Below are 21,694 nucleotides of genomic sequence, written 5' to 3'. Positions count from 1 at the left end.
ATGGTCGTGTGTGACAACGGCCGTAACCTGGTGGCGGCTCTGCAGCTCGGCAGCCTCACGCACGTGCCATGCCTGGCCCACGTCTTTAATTTGGTGGTTCAGCGCTTTCTGAAAAGCTACCCACGCTTGTCAGACCTGCTCGGAAAGGTGCGCCAGCTCTGCGCACATTTCCGCAAGTCCCACACGGACGCTGCCACCCTGCGCACCCTGCAACATCGGTTTAATCTGCCAGTGCACCGACTGCTGTGCGACGTGCCCACACGGTGGAACTCTACGCTCCACATGTTGGCCAGGCTCTATGAGCAGCGTAGAGCTATAGTGGAATACCAACTCCAACATGGGCGGCGCAGTGGGAGTCAGCCTCCTCAATTATTTTCAGAAGAGTGGGCCTGGTTGGCAGACATCTGCCAGGTCCTTGGAAACTTTGAGGAGTCTACCCAGGTGGTGAGCGGCGATGCTGCAATCATTAGCGTCACCATTCCTCTGCTATGCCTCTTGAGAAGTTCCTTGCAAAGCATAAAGGCAGACGCTTTGCACTCAGAAACAGAGCCGGGGGAAGACAGTATGTCGCTGGATAGTCAGAGCACCCTCCTGTCTATATCTCAGCGCGGTGAGGAGGAGGAGGAGGAAGATTAGGAGGAGGGGGAAGAGACAGCTTGGTCCACTGGTGAGGGTACACATGCTGCTGGGCTGTCATCCTTTCAGCGTGTATGGCCTGAGGAGGAGGAGGAGGAGGATCCTGAAAGTGATCTTCCTAGTGAGGACAGCCATGGGTTGCGTACATGTACCCTGGCACACATGGCTGACTTCATGTTGGGATGCCTTTCTCGTGAACCTCGTGTTACACGCATTCTGGCCACTACGGATTACTGGGTGTACACACTGCTCGACCCATGGTATAAGGAGAACCTTTCCACTCTCATACCCGAAGAGGAAAGGGGTTCGAGAGTGTTGCTATACCACAGGACCCTGGCGGACAAACTGATGGTAAAATTCCCAGCCGACAGCGCTAGTGGCCGAAGGCGCATTTCCGAGGGCCAGGTAGCAGGGGAGGCGCGGAGATCAGGCAGCATGTACAGCACAGGCAGGGCAACACTCTTTAAGGCCCTTGACTGCTTTATGGCTCCCCAGAAAGACTGTGTCACCGCTCCCCAGTCACGGCTGAGTCGGCGGGAGCACTGTAAAAGGATGGTGAGGGAGTACGTAGCCGATCGCACGACCGTCCTCCGTGACGCCTCTGCCCCCTACAACTACTGGGTGTCGAAGCTGGACACGTGGCCTGAACTCGCGCTGTATGCCCTGGAGGTGCTTGCTTGTCCTGCGGCTAGCGTCTTGTCAGAGAGGGTGTTTAGTGCGGCTGGGGGAATCATCACAGATAAGCGTACCCACCTGTCAACCAACAGTGCCGACAGGCTAACACTCATCAAGATGAACAAAGCCTGGATTTCCCCAGACTTCTCTTCTCCACCAGCGGACAGCAGCGATACGTAAGCAATACGTAGGCTGCACCCGCGGATGGAAGCATCGTTCTGTATCCCCATCAAAAACGGGGACCTTTTCGCTTCATCAATCTGTGTATAATATTCCTCATCCTCCTCCTGCTCCTCCTCCTGAAACCTCACATAATCACGCCGAACGAGCAATTTTTCTTAGGGCCACAAGGCTCACTCATATAATTTTTCTAAACAATTTTTATACGTTTCAATGCTCATTAAAACGTTGAAACTTTCACCTCAACCAATTTTTATTTTAACTGGGCTGCCTCCTGGCCTAGTTACCAATTAAGCCACATTAACCAAAATGATTAATGGGTTTCACCTGCCCTCTTGGTTGGGCACGGGCGATTATTCTGAGGTACATTAGTACTGCTGATACAGCAATTTTTGTGGGCCCTCGCCTACAGTGTAATCAAATTAATTTTTAGCCCACCTGCATTACAGCTGACGTTACATCAGCTGTGTTGGGCACTGCAATGGGATATATTTATGTACCGCCGCTGGCTTCCTTGCACCCACCCATGCTGTGGGTCCACAGGGAGTTGTAAATGCATCTGTTTCCACTTCTAAAGAACCCCAGTCTGACTGGGGCATGCAGTGTGTGCCGAAGCCCACCTGCATTAAACATGACATTACTACCTCAGCTGTGTTGGGCAATGCAATGGGATATATTTATGTACCGCCGGTGGGTTCCAGGGAGCCACCCATGCTGTGGGTCGACAGGGAGTTGTAAATGCATCTGTTTCCACTTCTAAAGAACCCCAGTCTGACTGGGGCATGCAGTGTGGGCCGAAGCCCACCTGCATTAAGCACGACATTACATGAGCTGTGATGGGCACTGCAATGGGATATATTTATGTACCGCCGGTGGCTTCCTGGCACCCACCCATGCTGTGGGTCCACAGGGAGTTGTAAATGCATCTGTTTCCACTTCTAAAGAACCCCAGTCTGACTGGGGCATGCAGTGTGTGCCGAAGCCCACCTGCATTAAACATGACATTACTACCTCAGCTGTGATGGGCAATGCAATGGGATATTTTTATGTACCGCCGGTGGGTTCCAGGGAGCCACCCATGCTGTGGGTCCACAGGGAGTTGTAAATGCATCTGTTTCCACTTCTAAAGAACCCCAGTCTGACTGGGGCATGCAGTGTGGGCGGAAGCCCACCTGCATTAAACATGACATTACTACCTCAGCTGTGATGGGCAATGCAATGGGATATTGTTATGTACCGCCGGTGGCTTCCTGGCACCCACCCATGCTGTGGGTCCACAGGGAGTTGTAAATGCATCTGTTTCCACTTCTAAAGAACCCCAGTCTGACTGGGGCATGCAGTGTGGGCCGAAGCCCACCTGCATTAAACATGACAATACTACCTCAGCTGTGATGGGCAATGCAATGGGATATTTTTATGTACCGCCGGTGGGTTCCAGGGAGCCACCCATGCTGTGGGTGCACACGGAATTCCCATTGCGGAGTTGTACCTGCCTGTGACTATATATAAAAAAACGCAGTCTGACTGGGGCATGCAGACACCTTGACAGAATGAATAGTGTGTGGCACATAGGTTCCCCATTGCTATGCCCACGTGTGCAGCTCCAGATGGAGGTGGCACAGGATTGGATTTCTCATTGCTTCTGTACAGCATTGTGGGCTATCGCCCCGCCACTTTTAAAGAGGGTCGCTGCCTAGCCGTGCCAACCCTCTGCAGTGTGTGCCTGCTTTTCCTCTGGCAGACGCACTTATAAATAGACATGAGGGTGGCGTGGCATGAGGGCAGCTGAAGGCTGGGCAGGGACAGTTTGGTGTGCGCTGTGGACACTAGGTCGTGGGGGGGGGGGGATTTGGCAGCATGTAACCCAGAAGAAGTGGCAGCGGAGTGTCATTCAGGCAGTGATTGTGCTTTGTTGGAGGTAGTGTGGTGCTTAGCTAAGGTATGCATTGCTAATGAGGGCTTTTCAGATGTAAAAGTTGTTGGGGGAGGGGGCCACTCTTGCTGCTATTGTGGCTTAATAGTGGGACCTGTGAACTTGAGATGCAGCCCAACATGTAGCCCCTCGCCTGCCCTATCCGTTGCTGTGTCGTTCCCATCACTTTCTTGAATTGCCCCGATTTTCACAAATGAAAACCTTAGCGAGCATAGGCGATATACAAAAATGCTCGGGTCGCCCATTGACTTCAATGGGGTTCGTTACTCGAAACAAACCCTCGAGCATCACGAAAAATTCGTCTCGAGTAACGAGCACCCGAGCATTTTGGTGCTCGCTCATCTCTAATAGTGAATTATTATTTTTCTATATTCCATTTTTTAAATGTGTTTTGAAATCTTCAGTAGAGGATTTTCAGACACACAAAACCGTCTTGTATCAGAGGCAACTCTGGCATATATTGACATAAGTTCATGCAAGAATCATTATTTGTAATAGAGTGTATGAGATCTTGAATTACCACATATGTAATGATTGCATCCACACGGGCTGTGTCGGTTAGTATCAATCCTCCGAAGCTCCCCCTGTAATAATGGAAAATGTTACCCATCATTAAACTGTTTCAGCAATATACAGTGTTAGGACATAAATTATAGTCTGTCCAACCTGTGTGTAGCTGTTCTCTCTACCAATAGCATAACAAAGCATGCAAATTGTAGCTGCCTTTTTTATAATATTTCATACATTTTAATTATTTTTTTAATAAAATGGCATACTTCAATTCCCCCCAAGGCAAACATCACCAGGTCAAGAGCAAGAGCACATTCAAATGAGAAATTAATCGTATCAATCATTTCAAGCCAGTAAATTCTCACGTTAGGGCGCTTGAACAATAGATGAATCAAAGTACCCATATTGTAAAGACATTCAGGACATTTTGAAGAATTTCTAGCCATAAAACGATTCAAAAGAACAGGACTATAAAAAGCTCAGTGTATTATAAAGTATGGCAATGTACTATATAAAAAAAGAGAGGGAGACAATAAGACCAATTTAAGAATTTTCATCCAGAGTAGGACCACAATTATCTTACTATTTCTCCAATACACAATTAAGATCGTTCATATGTGACCCACAGACTACCTTCTAAATTTTAGATATAGCATTTTTCATAAATGGACTCTTAAATGATGACTTCAAATTTCCAATTTGAGGTCAATAAATTGTTGACGTAGCTTTAGTTCTTGTCATTCTCCAAATTGATAACATTTCATGGTATGCAAATTGTAACTGCTACTTTGATAGAACTTCATGCAGTTCGAGTACATAAAATATAAAGCGTATATACTTGAGTATAAGCCGAGTTTATCAGCACAAATAAAATGTGCTGAAATCCCCTCCCCCCATTGGCTTATATTCGAGTGAGGTAAAAAAAAAACAAAAAAAGACCCCCGATACTCACCTATCAGCCGGTGTCTGTGTCCCCGGCGTGATGCGGTCCCCGGCGCGATGCTGTCCCTAGCAATGCGGCCAGCTGCTGCAGTCTTCTCCCGAGCTTGCTTTTGAAATCCCTGCCATCAGCGCTGTGATTGGATCGAGCACCAGCCAATCACAGCCGGCGCTCGATAAACCAATCACAGCCATTCGGTGATGTCATTCTGAATGGCTGTGATTGGTTTATCAAGCGCCGGCTGTGATTGGCCAGCGCTCGATCCAATCACAGCGCTGACGGTGGGGATTTCAAAAGCAAGCCAGGGAGAAGACATCGGAGAGAAGACTGCAGCAGCTGGCCGCACCACCTGGGAGAGCATCGCGCCAGAGACACAGACACCGGCTGATAGGTGAGTATTGCTTTTTTTTTTTTTACCTACTATATACTCGAGTATAGCTAAGTTTATACTTGAGTCAGTAAGTTTTACCAATTTTTTGTGGTAAAACGTATTGACTCGGCTTATGCTCAGGTTGGCAAATATTTGAGTATATACGGTATTTACAATGGCTAATATTGGTGGAAAAACAAATCATTTTTGTTGCATTTTTCTAGTAAATCAGTCTTATAGCTCCACTAAGTTTTATAGACTTAAGTTTTATAGCTCCACTAAACTTTTTCACTGAGGCAGATATAGTTCAAAAGTAAAATACCCTTCACAGATTGAACTGACTAAAAATAATCTTTGCTTCAGTTACCCTATTGGTGTTTTTAACATATAAATAAATAAAGATCATTTTTAGTTAGTTCAATCTGTGAAGGTTACAGCTCCACTAAGAATTAAATTGAACATTTCATGATTCCTGCTTCTTTTTCTCTTCCTTCCTCCTACCCTAAGATGAGGTAGTAGGAGTTCTGAAAAATAAAGTGTAGTGACAGCAAACTTAATTTTAGCCACCAGTAGCCATAGTTTGAGCCAGGCTGTGCTGGGGCGTAACCTTGTTATAAACTTCTAGATACAACATCAATTATCAATATGTCCTTACCAGTGCACATTCCAGGGTGCTGTAATTTCCACAGCTACATTCTTTGAAAAAGAGGAAAACTGCCATCAATAAGAGCAAATGTTCCCATTTACTTTTTATCCATACCCCATGTCAAGGGATAGTTTTACTACACACAGATTATTTTAAGATATATAGAATTACATCAATTACTGTACTTTATTGGGTCCAGTATGTGTGGACAGAGAATCGGATGGAAAAATGGCCCATGTGAATGCAGCCTTAGGGTATGTTCACACTTAAAGAGGACCTGTCATATACTCATGTCAGCAGGGCTGGCTGCATAGCTTTTCAGCAAAGGCCCTACTGACTCCAATTATGTTTTTATTTTGTTTATAACCCAACCCTTACCAAACTCCCATTTTGGCTCTAAACACTTTGAATGTGTCAAGTGGGCAGTCCACACCACTCACTGTAAATGGGTGATATTAAATTTGATTGGGAGTGAATGGTGGGAACTGCTCATTTGACACATTCACAGTTCCAGGAGACCATATAGGGGAACAAGGTGGGTAAACAAATTTAAAAAAAATATTGTTGGAGTCCGTGGGGCTGCAGATGCAAAGCTATATGGCCAGACCGCCCTACAGACATGAGAACATATTAGGTCCTCTTTTCCCTTTAATTTCATTAGATTTCCTTAGCTTGACAATGAGACTAGTGTTATAGATTGCACTATTCTATCAAGTCAACAGAAGAAAAATGTTTCTTAATGGTTACATCAATATGGATTAATATGGATTTATCATATCAATTAAGGATCCGGTGTGAGCAAAGTTAGTTATCTAATTAGTCTACATACACAACATCACAAATAACAAAATACAGATATCCATACTAACCACAGTACCAGTCTGGACAGCAATTTCCATCTGATGCGTTTTTGACCAACTGAGATTCAGGAGAGCAGATCTGCTGTGGTGAGGTGCAAAGTTTTTCATCACAGACTAAATAAAAGAACAATACTGTTAAAACAGTTAACTGTAGTTGTTAGTTAGCAAAAATGACACAAAACTCTTACCACAGACATAACGGGGACAGCACTGCTTAGTAGTATTCCGATCTACGGTAAGGATTTCTCCATTGCTGCAAACAGGAACAGGTTCTGTACAGGATTCACAAACTACATGTGTAAAATAAACTATTATTACATTTTTGTACATTTGTACTACCTCAACACTAACAAGCACAAATGCAGCATTTATCACTGTTATGCTACGACTTGACGGTTATTAAATTAAAACTGTAGGTAATATATCCCCTGCCCCTCCTGTCCCAGACAGAATTTTGTTCAGAAACCGGAGGGTTAGTTTATTACTAGTTAGGGCTTCTCTGTGTTGTCAAAAAAAGAGGATTTTGTACTCACCATAAAGTCTCTTTCTCGTCTCATCATTGGGGGACACAGCAAGGACCGTGGGATATAGCTACTGCCATTAGGAGGCGACACTAAGCACAAGAAGTGTTAGCTCCGCCCTCTGGCTATATACCTCCTGCCGACACCAGGCTAATCAGTTTGTATGTCAGCAGTAGAAGCAGCCATGCAGGAACAGAGAGACAACAATAGTTAGTAATATGACACAAAAGTCTATAACTGTAATGCAAACACAGCACCATGTGCAACTTACAGAACCCGAGTCCTGGTCAGGACAACAAACGGAGTCATATAAAGACAAAAGAGGGGTGGGTGCTGTGTCCCGCAATGACGAGTGAGTAAAAAATCCTCTTTTCTCGCTCGTGTCATTGGGGGACACAGCAAAGCCGGTGGGACGTCCAAAAGCAGTCCCCGAGGGTGGGAAAAAATAAATCATAAACGCATGCGGTCAGTTTACAGCAAAGCGTCAGCTGACGCAAATGTGTGAATTTGGTAGAACTTAGAAAAGGTGTGTGGGGATGACCAGGTAGCCGCCCTACACACTTGTGACATGGAGGCACCATGACATACAGCCCATGAAGCCCCCACTGCTCTGGCCAAGTGTGCCATCACCTGAAAAGACAGTGTCTCACTCTTAGCCCGCTAGGCTTCCAACACCGCCGAACGAATCCAGCATGCAATGGTCACCTTTGAGGCCACAAGACCACATCTCGGACCCTCCGGTATCACAAATAGGGAATCAGAGCGCCGGAAAGACGCGGTCTGATTCAAATAAATCTTCAAGGCTCGGACTAGGTCTAAGGTGTGCAGAGTCCATCCCCTTGGGTAAACCGCAGTTGGGTAGAACGATGGCAGCACAATGTCCTCATTGATGTGGAAGGCTGACACCACCTTAGGAAGAAAAGACTGACTTGGATGCAATACCACCTTATCCTGGTGAAAAACCATAAAGGGTGGTTTTGCTGACAGCGCAGCAATCTCAGAGACCCTACGGAGGGAAGTAATTGCCACCAGAAAGGCTACCTTCCAGGACAATAACTGCCACGGTATCTCCGTCAATGGTTCAAGAGGATGAGCCTGTAGGGCGTCCAGAACCAGGTTTAAATCCCAGGGTGGTACCGGAGAACGAAACGGAGGTGCAGTATGGGTGACTCCCTGCAGGAAAGTGCGCACAGCCGATATGAATGTTAAAGGGCACTGAAAAAGGATCGAAAAGGCCAATATCTGTGCCTTGAGGCAACTGAGGCTGAGCACCATGTTCAACCTGTCCTGGAGAAAGGACAGGAGGCGGGCGAAAGAAAAATGCATCGGGTGACAACCCTTCTGCTTGCACCAATGGATGAACCCCTTCCATACCCGATGATATACTCTTAACGAAGACGGCTTCCTAGCCCTGATCATTGTTTGGATGAACGGGTCTGAGAAACCCTGTGCTCTCAGTACCGCGGCCTCAACCGCCATGCCGTCAAACATAGCATGGATTAATTCGGGTGGTAGAGGGGTCACTGAGAGAGGAGATCTTTCACAGGAGGAGGCACCAGGGAGCGTCTGCCAGCAGGTCGACGAGCTCCGTGTACCACGTTCTTCGAGGCCAGTCTGGAGCTATGAGATTCACTGGCAGTCCTTCCTTCCTGATTCTCCTGAGTAGCTGGGGAATGAAAGGTAGTGGCGGAAATATGTAGGGATAGTAAAACCCCTTCCATGGGGCCGTCAGTGCATCTGCTGCTAGCGCTCTGGGGCCCCTTGGACTGGCCAGATAGACTGGGAGTTTCTGGTTGAAGCTAGATGCTATCAGATCGACATCTGGCTGACCCCACCTTCGACACACGTCCTGAAAAACCTTGGGATGCAGCTCCCATTCCCCTGCGACTAGATATCTATTGACGAGAGGAACTCCCCTGGTTCCATGGACGCGATGCCGCACCTTCACAAATTGGTTAAGCTTCTTTAGATCTAGAACCGGACGGATGGGCACCACGAAAATGTTGGAGTAGAACCCTGTGAAATGTTAATCGGGAGGAACCCGCACAATCACCCCCTGTGAATAGAGGGTGTGGATCGCCTGGAGAAAGGCAGTGGCCTTTCCTGGATCCTTCGGGGTTCTGGATCGAAAGAAGCGATCGTGTGGGTGGGCCAAGAACTCGATGGCATAACCCCTGGATATGACCTCCCGGACCCAGGTGTCCGTGACCTGAGCCAGCCAGACCTGGCTGAACTGGGAGAGCCGGCCCCCCACCCTGTCCGAGACGGGTGGGGGCTGTCGCTCATGTCGAGGGCTTGTTTTTAGAGATTTTTGTGGACTGGGGACCTGACTGCCAAGATGACCTTGGCTTGAACGATGGTCCTTTCTTTTGTTCCTGCTCCTGAGGGGTCTTGCTTTCCTCTGACCGGCGTGGACTTGTCTGTCGGAAGGAGCGAAAACGAAACCGCCTCTGCTGTGAGGACGATTGCTTGGGAAGATTCTGTGGTAAGTGAGAGCTCTTTCCCCCTGTGGCCTCCGAAATGAGCTCATCCAGACTCCAGCGAGTCGCTACCGAGGCAGCGGAGGCCCATGCTACCAATTCGGCCGCATCCATAGAGGCTTCACAGAGAAACATGCCTGCCTGTTCAATTTGTTGCGCCATGTCCGCCAGATCCCCCGGGGATGCTCCCTCAAGGATCCCCTCACGTAACCTCTTTGCCCAGTCAATGATAGCCTTACTGACCCAGGATGAGGCAAATACCGGCCTAAGAGCTGACCCTGCTGCCCCAAACACGGTTTTAGCCAAAGACTCGAGCTTCCAGTCTCTGGGGTCCCTGAGGGAAGAGTAATCCACCGTAGGCAGAACTGTATGCTTTGCCAGGCGGGAAACCGGTGGGTCGACTACCGGGGAAGCTGACCACTTCTCCACCGGCTCTTGTGAAAAAGGATTCTTTCCATCCAAATAACCCAACTTGGAAAAACGTCTGTCAGGCACCTTCCATTCCTTAGACAGGACCTTCTCGAAATCCTCATGGGATGGAAAAGTTTTCGGGGAGCGTCTGGGCTGCCTAAATGAAAAAGACATCCCAGATGTTTGGGGCTCCTGCTCTGTGAGCTGAAACGTATCTCGTACAGCCACTACTAAGCTTTCCACCATCGCCGAAAACTTGGGAGCCTGCTCCTCCTCTGTGTCAGAGACTGAGGAGGATTCTGACCACTCCCCCTCTCAACAATATTCATCTCCTGACGACCGCCGCAACCTCGTACCTGAGGAACACAAAAGTGAAGAGGGGGATGGTGACCAGGAGGACCGCCGTGAGCCTGAGGGCCTATCCCGCTTCCAACAACTGCCGTGATGCCGCAGACGCCTAAACTCTAACAGCGAGTGGAGCCACGCCCCTCCGCATCATGCAGGGGCGGGATCTCTTCAGAGTGCCGCGAAGCCACGCCCCCCGGAGGACTGCGCCGCGTGGAAGACGCCGTGCCAGCCATGCCGCCGACGCTGCCGCCAGGTAACTCCCAGGGCCCCCTTCACAGAGAGTGCAAAGTGTGATCCCCTCGAATGTCCAGACCCCATTCAGGGACCCCCACTGGCCGCTGTACAGCCTCGGAAGTCTACCCCGTCGTCCAGGTAGACCTCCCAATGGGTTACCATGCCTTGCTCATGCAGGTCCCCACGGGGCCCTCTGCCTTCTTTTGGGAGCGCTAGCGCATCGCTGCATCGCCAATCTGGGGACTCACTCGGAACGATCCATCGCAAGAGACGGGGAGGAGAAAAGGGGGGAAGCCAGCGCATACTCACCCCTGCCCTCTTGACTCCAGAAAAGTAGCGGCTCCCCAGCTCCAGCAGCCTTTCCTCTGTGACATCGCCTACTCCCATGGGTAGGGGATGCGGACCCTTTGCACCATACGGGGGGCTCTCGCTGGTGGGCCACATGCAGTAAATACCGGATGTGCCTCCTTTTCTTGTGAGGCGCGCCGGGCAGCAACAGTCTGGACAATTCCAGGCTGTTCGCCCTCCTCAACCTTTGGGTTTGACGGGGAGAGACCTGCCTCGCCGTTTAGCCCTGGCCCTTTCTTCCGCCTTTACGGGCGAGACCGTCCTCCTATGAGACACTAAACTAAAAACTGATTAGCCTGGTGTCGGCAGGAGGGATATAGCCAGAGGGCGGAGCTAACACTTCTTGTGCTTAGTGTTGCCTCCTAGTGGCAGTAGCTATATCCCACAGTCTTTGCTGTGTCCCCCAATGATATGAGCGACAAACCTAAATTCTTAGCGGCGTTGATTCAAAAAAAGGTGCTAGAAACATTCCATGTTGAGATGATAGCATCATACAGTTACTAATATACTATGTCCCATATGTGTTCTATTGGAGATCTGCTACCTGTATTGACTTTGGGGATAGACTGAACTTATTGTAAGGCTTGAGGGAGGTAGTTAGGAGGGAAAGCCTCATGGGATATGGGAGCTTTATGTACATGATGGATGGATGATATGTCACCCTCTATGGAAGAGGTTTTCTGGTTAAACATGATATGTTACAAAGGTCATTACTTGGTCAGATGAGATGGCAGAGGGTGAGTTCTGCCCAGTGATGGACTGGTTGGCAGCAGCATATGATTGGCTGAAGAAAAATGGCGGGAAATGCCTGTGGTTGTCAGGCAGAATCTGGTGGCCTCACAGTGGCTGGTGATTGGCCCAAAGGAACAAGAGGAGCAGCAGTGAGATATAGAGGTGCAGAGATGTGGGCCATCATCATCTGGAAAGGAAGCAGCATCCCGCCCTCCCTCCCTTAGGTTTGTCGTGGTGTAGTTAATGGGGGATTGTCGTCCGCAATAGGCGGGTGGGCAGGTAAACTTGGGGAGAGTTTGGTGGTGGTAAACTTGTGTCTGTAAGACAGAGTTTACATGAACTGTTATGGGTATTGATTGGTTAATAAACTTGAGTCTGTAAAACAGAGTTTACAGGAAGTGTTATGGTTATTATTGGTTACATTTCTCCCCAAATGTTTGTAATCCCGTTAATAAACACCGCGGCCTTCTTTATCCAATATTGGTGTCTGTGTCGGTTATTTATAAGAGTTTGGTAAGGTTTTAATAAAGCGTAAGATTCCATGTCATATTCATTGAATTGGAGATAACGTGTGGCTTATAACATGGTATGCTATCCAGCTGGAAGGAGCTATAAGATGATGTCTGGACTATGGTTATAAAGGGCTGCATGTGTTCAGAGGCAACTGTCAAGTAAACAGTGCCACTTAAAGTATGCTCAGTTCTTATTAAGGGCCCTAATTACCACCATTAACCTAAACAGTTGATACAGGAAAGACGTTTCCATGATTTATGTGAATCATACTAAATTTTCACCCAACAATTTCCACAAGTTGAGATTCTTCAGGCAAAATTCTCTGTAAAGTCCCATGAGTTCAACAATATTTGAGAAACTTTGGACCAGCCCCAAAGTATGGAGTGAAAAGTATAAAGAATGATGATTCCAGATCTGCACTTATTATCTTTATACTCAATCCCATTGCCTCGCTGTGTGTCTTCAAACTTGCCATGCAGTGCATGCTAGCCCTCTCCATTATATGAGTGCTCATTAGTCTTCTCTATGCAGTGAATGACCAATTTACTGGCGCAAACTGAGAGCAGCATAAAGAACTTACATGCTGCTCCAACAACAACCATTCAGAGATGAGCCCAGTTTAATCATGAGGCAATGCTAGGTCCACCATGATTTACAGTTTTCTCACTATTTAGTGTAATTACGAGAAAACTGTCAACTTCGACGGATGGTGGGCAGGGTTAGTGGCTCCTCATGAATAAACCGGACTCATCTTTCACAGGGTGCTGCAGGAACATTGAGTTGCTACTACATGTATGGCCAGTGTGGCCAATAAAATGGCATTTGAGAGTATACAATTTGTTATTGTAACAACTCATTTTTGTATAATCAACTAGAACAAATAAAATACTTACGGCCCCCTGTCCACGGCAGCATATTCGCCAGCGGTAAACCCATGTCCACGAGTGGAGAATCATTGAGATTCTCCGGTCGCAGCGAGCAATTCACAGCATGCTGCGAATTGCCCAATTCTCAGCGGGCAGCCTATCTATCAGATTCGGTGGCGGCTCCTGCTCCCGGGCAGTGGCTCCCGCGGTGGAGATCGGCCGCGGGACTTTGCAATGCCCGTGGACAGCCGGCCTACAAGTAATCATTAAGGGTAAATATATTAACTAATTTTTTTCAAAGAGCAATTTGCCACATCTTGCTGAAAGTCATAGCAATCCTGTTAGATACAGCCATTCTCCTTTTGAAAGGTAAATGATAATGTTGTGCACATCCATCAGAAGGTGAACTTACCACATATATAGGAGAAACAACAAGAGTCATCTTGTCTAACTTGAACTGAAATCTGGTCGTCTCTACATTCTGGGCGTGTTACTGCTGGACAAGCTGATGGGTCACAGACTGTAAAAGAAAATGTAGAGCTTTTTTATATTGTTAATCGCAGAAGATTCATTTATTTTATTATATACACCGCCAGTCAAAAGTCTTTAGATACCATGAAAATTCATAGTTTCAAAGCGAATATTAACGACTAAAATGTAAGGACACTGTCTCACTAAAAGAGAGCATTACTGTATGTTATTAAACAGCTACATATACCGAATGTAACTACCTAAAAGTACGGTAAGCACACAATTGACAACAGTCATCAATTTACATCTAGCTTGTCGGTGTGTCATTGTGCTTGTGCTACAAATACTTCCGATATGCGTTTCTAGTGTGTTATCAGAACCGTAGCAACTTAAATCAACTGTAGAAAGATGAGATGTAGTAAGAGATGAGTATTCCGTAGAGATGAGCGAGCGTACTCAGAAAAGCACTACTCGCTCGAGTAATTTGCTTTATCCGAGTATCGTTGTGCTCATCCCTGAAGATTCGGGTGCCAGCACGGAGCGGGGAGCAGGGGAGAGCGGGGAGGAACGGAGGGGAGATCTTTCTCTCCCTCTCTCCCGCCCGCTCTCCCCTGCTCCCCGCTGCGACTCACCTGTCAGCCGCAGCGGCACCCGAATCTTCAGGGACGAGCACAGCGATACTCGGATAAAGCAAATTACTCGAGCGAGTAGTGCTTTTCCGAGTACGCTCGCTCATCTCTAGTATTCCGTAATAAGAAGTCAAGGTAATTATCATTATTAGAGATATTACATAGTCATGGGGAACCAATGTTGTCATAAGGATTTTCAGTTAGTGAATTGTAGGAGATAGCACTTTGTGGACCAAGACAAGGGCCGTAGCCAATGCATACTAGAACAAAGATGGTCTTTCCATTTGTGACATTGCCTCAAAACTGAGGCTCCCTATGGCCACTGTTGCATATACCATCAAATATTTTCAAGAAACTGGGACCAACCAAGATGAACGATAAAGTGGAAGGCTACGAGTGGCTACAAAAGCAAAACATAAGTCCATACTGCTGCTCTCCAAATGAGATAGATGGCAAATTGCTCCTGAAATTCAAGCAGATTTCAACTCAGGCCATGGCAAACAGGTATCTGTGAAAACTGTCAAGATGACACTTGAATCAGCTCGCCTCTTCTGTAGAATTGCTGTTCAAAAAACACTTCTTAAGAATTACTTGGTGAAGAAAGAAAAGAGGGCTCCCTGAAAATAACAGAAAGGCCACCACAATCATCTCAACTTAATCAAACTTTTGTGGGAAGAAGTCGAACATGAAGTGAGGAAACAGGGTCCAACCTCTAAAGAATGCCTCTGGAATATATTCCAAGCCCCATGGAAGTAATTAGAACCAACCAATTTACAAAATCTAGTCAACAGGATGTCTAGAGAAGTAAAAGTATTTTACCCCCCTTCTTCCCCAACAGTCACATTAAAATTGGAAAAACTCAAAAATGTCACTTAATTGTAGATTTTGATTTCATATCTCGTGTAGATATATTTGGAGCCGAACTCAGTTACCTTACGTGAATTTTTAATCCCTTAGTGACAAAAGTAATTTTAGCCCTTAGAGCCAGTAAGTCGTATTAGCTTTTGTGTTCCAGCGATCCCATCTTTTTTATTTTTTCGTTAATGACACCTTGTAATTTGCAGGATAAGTTCTAGTTTTTATATGAACAAATTTTGTGGACATAACGTATTGAAAAACGTTTTTTTTTACGGGGAGAAATGGATGAAAGCTATTTCACCACAGTTTTTTGTGATTTATTTTTATGGCATTCATAGTGTACAATGATTATTATGTTACCTTTAGTCTACGAGTCATTACAATTACGACAACAGCTAATTTCTAGAGGTTTTATTATGTTTTACTACCTTTGCACAGTCTAAACACTTGTTTCTGACAAAAATACTTTTTGTGTTGCGCCACATTCCAGGACCAGAGAATTTTTATTTTTCATTCGGACAGAGATGTATCAGGCTTGTTTTTTGTGGGACAGCTTGTAGTTTTTATTGGTACCATTTTGACGTATATAAAATAATTTAAAATTTATTTTTTATTCTTGTTTAGTATAAGCGAGATGATCAAAAAACTGCTATTTTAGATTTTTTTTAATGGAATTTTCTATGCTTGATGATAATGTATTATTTTATAGAACAAGCTGCTACAGTTATGGCAATACCCATTATATGTAGGTTTCCTTTTTCTTTTTTTAACATTTAAAGCCTTGTGTAAGGGCACCTACCCACTTGCGTTGCCGATTTTCGCGCGTGAAAAACGCAGCGTTTTCGCGCGTTTTTCGCGGCATTTTTTGCAGCCCTCCATTGACAATCATGGGTGCATTAAGAGAAAAATAAGGAGACATATGCAACTGACAGTTCCTATGTGAAAAAACCCAATGAAACGGAAAAAAAAACCCAGATGGACAAGAACACATTCTATACTAATTGCTCTTAAGAAAAAACGCAAAACATCACAGGAAAAAAAAATCGCAAGTGGGTAGGCACCCTAAGGCCTCCTTCCCACGAACGGATTTACGCCGCGTAAATTCGCGGCAAAAATCCGCTGCGTGGCCCCCTGCTATTAGGTTCTATTGAACCTAATAGCACAATGATCACGATGCGTAATTCCACCGCGGAATTACGCACCGCGATTTCTCCCGTCCTCACCCGCAGCATGCTCTATTTGCTGCGGGTGAGGACGGGCTGTACGCGCTGACGGCTTCCATTGCAGTCAATGGAAGCCGTCCGTTCACGCTATCTCCCGCTGTAACCAGCGGGAGATAGCGTGAAAAAACGCTTCCCCACCTACCGCCGCAGCGTCATTTGACACGGCTGGCGCGTCACGTGACACTGCCGGCCGCGTCACGTGACGCGGTGGGCGTGTCACACGACGCGACGGCGGTGGGCGGGGAAGCGGCTTCACGCTATCTCCCGCAGGTAAGTATAGGGGCTCTGGGGGGCGCCGTGACGGGCTTCACTGCGTAATATTACGCGGCGGAGCCCGTCACGCTCGTGGGAAGGAGGCCTAAGGGCGCCCACCCACTGGCGATTTTTTTTCCCTGCGAAATTCGCAGCATTTTTTTCTCTGCAGGGGTCTATGGGACTTGTAATGTTAAAATCGTGATCGCGCAAAATCGCAATTTACCGCGAAATCGCGATTTTGCGCGATCGCAATTTTAACATTACAAGTCCCATAGACCCCTGCAGAGAAAAAAATGCTGCGAATTTCGCAGGGAAAAAAAATCGCCAGTGGGTGGGCGCCCTAAGGGGGAAAAATTTAGACTTTTTTTCTGTAAAAACATTTAGATGCCCCAGTCAGCAATGACTGCAGTATCTGCAAGGTTAAACTGGGTAGATGAGTGATTAGATGAGCAAGTCCTCATCATTTCTGAAAAAAAATATATATATGACAAACAGAGAGAAAATATGTTTTCTGATTGATAGGGTGATATATGAAAGAGTGATATACAGAAGAATCACAGATCTTCTCTGCTGAGCCGGTCTCTCTACTTCTGCTCTGCACACACACTAAATGAGAGCTGTAAATTCAGGATTCCCAACTCTACTTTGGTTCTATAAGGGATATGATGAACATGCTTTTGGAGTAGCTGGAATAAAAGATGCATAGCCATCATGTTTAACTGTTTGACGTCCAAGCTGTTTGAGTGAGAATGTGATTTAGGTCTTTGTTTATGTTACAACCAGTAAACTACACTTATGTAGAGCAAGTAATCCTGCAATCAGAAATACATAGAACATCAATTTAGCATATTTAAATGTGCATGATCTATTTATACCTAGAACTGTAACTATAATAAGTAGAGATGAGCGAGTATACTCGCTAAGGCACATTACTCGAGCGAGTAGTGCCTTAGCCGAGTATCTCCTCGCTCGTCTCGAAAAATTCGGCGGCCGGCGGGGGGCAGGGAGAGCGGGGAGGAATGGAGGGGAGATCCCTCTCCCCCCCCCCCCCCCCCGCTCCCCGCCGCAACTCGCCTGTCACCGGCGCCGGCCCCCGAATCTTTAGAGACGAGCAGGGAGATACTCGGCTAAGGCACTACTCGCTCGAGTAATGTGCCTTAGCGAGTATACTCACTCATCTCTAATAATAAGGGAACGCACTCTTTGTCTGGAGGGAAAAAGGGTTAACCACCATCATAAATGGAGCTTCCATCATGTAAGAGCTGTACCACATGATGTTGATTCATTGAACAAATTCAATAGGGGCTGGATGCTTTTCTTAAATGTAGTAATATTAGATGTTATGGGTACTAAATGCCTTGAGACTTTGATCTCTGGGTTGTTAATCCAGGGATTTAATCTGATTGCCCTATTTGAAGATGAGAAGGAATTTTTCCTTTAATATGGGCCAAATAGCATCTGTCTCACAAGCATTTCCTTGTTGGTTGGACTCAACCTGCTTCTTTTTTCAACCTTATCAACTATAGTATGTAAATATGTAACTATTTAAGGAGCATGATTCATCTAATTGGCAGCTACTACTCCTGGCACTAGGTTCTAACACACCACTGAAGCTTCTTTTGATGTGACATTTCTGTTTGGTCACACAGATGTACAGTAGATGTAATGTACACAATTTATCCTGTTGGCAGACATGAATAATTTGTGGTTATAATCTTGTTAGAGTTTACAATTAGAATCTCCTTTCTAGAAGTTGGTCATCCACAGGAATTCTACACATGAAGCCTTTCTTTTATTGTTTTTTTTTCTGCAGTCTCTTGAGAGGGTGTACAGCATATTGGTTACGGTCTCACTTAGAGGGCACGGATCATATTGGTTACATTCTCTATAATCTCGCAGTACAACTAACTTTAACTAAAGTTGATGTGGCAGCTCAGTACTTCTGAAGGGCTTTGCTGAGCCCACAGTTCAGTTTCTTTCCAGGTAGCAGTCTAGAACTACTTAATACTCTAGGGAAACTACTAGTAAAGAGTTCTCATCAGGGCTAGCAGTCCCTAGCAAAGCCTTAGCCAACATGGGCAAGATGACAGGTTGGTAGATTATCACCCAACAGAGTCTTAGGACCAACATCACTAGTGGGGCTTTCAGGTCGGGCTCAACTCCAAACTCACAGACCAGATGGATTGCTTTTAGTTTTAATTCAATAAAGGTTATTCTTTATACCAAAGGTATTTAGTAAATACCTTAGGTATTTTCCTAAGATATAGATATCACTGGATGTCAAACAGCCTTCACAGATAATTTGATTTTTGTCAGATCTTGGCTAAAATTAACCCCTTAATGACATGGCCTATTTTGGCGTTGAGGACCAAGCGATTTTTGGTATTTTTCCATCTCCATTTTTCAAAAGCCATTACTGTTTTATATTTCCGTCGACGCGGACATATAAGGGCTTGTTTTTTGCGTGGCGAACTGTAGATTGTTTTCGTACCATTTTTGGGTACATAGACAACATTGTAAAACTTTTATTATTTTTTTATGATCGTAGGGAGAGAAAACGCATCAATTCTGCCATAGATTTTTTGCTTTTTTTTTTAAAGCGTTAATTATGCAGCATAAATGATACAACACATTTTTTTCTGTGGGCCGATACGGTTACAACGATATTAAAATACTTAGATTTTTTTTCAGGTTTTTCCACTTTTCCACAATAAAAACCCTTTCTTTGGAAATAATTTTTTTTTTCTAAACTCACTGCATTCAAAGTGCTATGACTTTTTTATTTTTCCATGGACGGAGCTCTGTGAGGGCTTATTTTTTGCGAGACGAGCTGTAGTTTTTATTGGTACTATTTTGGGGTACATACGTTTTTTTTTTATCACTTTTATTGCGTTTTATGGAAGGCAAAATGCTAAAAATTTGCATTTTGCCTCAGTTTTTTAGCATTTTTTTTACGCTTTTTGCTGTGCAGGATAAAGAGCATGTTCACTGTATTGTACGTGTTGTTACGGATGCGTCAATACCAAATATGTGCGGTTTTTAATTTTTTATGCTAATATGAGAAAAAGCATTAAAAAAGGGGTTTTTAACATTTTTTTTTTACATTTTTATTTTTTGAACTCTATTTTTCTCTTTTTTTTACCATACTTGTGTCCCTCTGAGGGACTTTTACTGAGGCACTGCAGATCGCTGCAATAATGCATGGCAGGGCTTCTTCCCTGCCATGCCCTATCGCTTACTATAGTGATCATAGGCTTTGGCAGTACAGGACGCCGGTATTCGGCGTCCGGTTGCCATAGCAACCAGCCAGGCTCTCGCGATAACATCTACTTAGATCGTGGCAGGGAAGGGGTTAACAGCGGGGGCGCATCTCCGATGCCCCCCGCTGTTGCAGCGGGACGCCGGCTACTAGCGAAAGCCGGCTCCTGCTGTGGGATAGCGCGAGATCTGCTTTGATCTGGCGCTATCCCCATGACGTAAGGGTACGTCATTTTGCGGGAAGTACCCGCCTCCCATGACGTACCCTTACGTCATTGGGCGGGAAGGGGTTAATACATCTGGAGAGGACAGTCTTATGCTTATGCAGGCCATCCGTAATCTTTCTGTTAACAGACCAAATATTTTTTTTCAAAAGATGTGTCTATGGACCATTCATTGAAGATTACAGACAAAAAGAGGAACTTGGATGGAGGAACTAAAATGAATAGTGTATAATCATAAGTCAGCATCACAACAGAATTCATTATCCAATAGATTTCTTCCATATTTCTTCCACATTCATCACCACCATCAGGGGGAAAGGTGTGAATGCACAACAACTTGTTATGAGCTGCATCTTGTCTTGCTGTTTGCTAGGCATTTGTATCATTCCCTCTTGATGGTCGTTGTGATGGAGTTTGGGAGGGAATAAAAAACTTTGACTGTTTTATGACACTTACATTTTTTTTATAAGGAAAATGTCATGTGTTCTGCTCTAGAGAAGAGACATAGTACTTAGCATTAACAACTTGTGGAGTATGTGGTAGGCTTCAAACATGCTAAGAGAAATAACACATACCCACAACTGTAACAATTCTAACAATTTTTTAAATTCTGTACTTAATAGAAATACTCACCACAGTGTAGATGAGGGCAGCAGGTCATTGGACTGTATTCAGCAACTAATCGTTCTCCAGTTTTACAAACTACAGCCTTCTCACATAATGTTGTATTACACTCTGTAAATGTATTAAAATAATGTATAAATTACAGCAACGCACATACCCCGTTTCCCCCCTAAAATAAGACAGTGTCTTATATTAATTTTTGTTCAAACAGGTTTAACTTTTTTACATGTATAACTGCCTGGACACTATTTAAATTAACTTTTTTAATTAACTGTTAGCAGGGCTTAATTTTGGAGTAGGGCTTATATTTCAAGCATCCTCAAAAAGCCTGAAAAATCATTTTGCATCCTCCAAAATTCTGGAAAATCTTATTTTCAGGGTATGTCTTATTTTCAGGGAAACAGGGTAGTAACATAGTATGTAAGGCTAAAAAAAGACACATGTTCATCCAATTCAGCCTATTACCCCCCAATGTTGATCCAGAGGAAAACAAAAAGAAAAAACAATAACGTAGAAGCCAATTTTCCTCATTTAGGGGATAAAATCCTTCCTGACTCCAAACTGGTGATTAGAATAATCCCTAGATCAACAACCCTTGAAGTTACTAATGATACAAAATTGTATACAAACATCCTCTCCCATATACTTATTTTAAGCAATGCTGTGTGATGTCAAACACATCGTTAGCATTAGGAAAACAATGTATGCACACTTGTACAGCATCATTTCTCCTTACCGGATTTACTGTGGGTATTAAAACATTTAAAAAATTAGTTTCTTCTTATGTGATTCCCTCTGATTTGGAATCCTAATCCTGGCCAGTAAATTCCACCATCTCTAAACTTTACAATTTACTCCATTGACAGTAAAATTTAAGGAAAAGGATAACAATTAAGGATTGATAAAAGTTTAATGCTAACAAAGTTGACTTTGACCCATGAATAGAAAA

General features: G+C 45.0%; 1 protein-coding gene across 1 annotated transcript in view; it reads right to left on the bottom strand.

Annotated features, from left to right (window-relative positions):
- Window positions 1-21,694, bottom strand: part of OTOGL (otogelin like) — a 205,614-nt gene that overhangs the window by 39,282 nt on the left and 144,638 nt on the right. Inside the window, exons 48-53 of the mRNA XM_066589295.1 lie at window positions 20,755-20,856; window positions 13,616-13,723; window positions 6,939-7,040; window positions 6,760-6,864; window positions 5,900-5,940; window positions 3,945-4,008 (exon numbers count right to left, since the gene is read on the bottom strand). Coding sequence (XP_066445392.1) covers window positions 3,945-4,008; window positions 5,900-5,940; window positions 6,760-6,864; window positions 6,939-7,040; window positions 13,616-13,723; window positions 20,755-20,856 — 522 coding nt within the window. The remainder of the gene's footprint in view (window positions 1-3,944; window positions 4,009-5,899; window positions 5,941-6,759; window positions 6,865-6,938; window positions 7,041-13,615; window positions 13,724-20,754; window positions 20,857-21,694) is intronic.

This window comes from Eleutherodactylus coqui, chromosome 2, assembly GCF_035609145.1.
Source record: "Eleutherodactylus coqui strain aEleCoq1 chromosome 2, aEleCoq1.hap1, whole genome shotgun sequence".
Classification (NCBI taxonomy): domain Eukaryota; kingdom Metazoa; phylum Chordata; class Amphibia; order Anura; family Eleutherodactylidae; genus Eleutherodactylus; species Eleutherodactylus coqui.
Note: the sequence above shows the minus strand (reverse complement) of the source record. Positions and strands in the feature narration are given on the sequence as shown.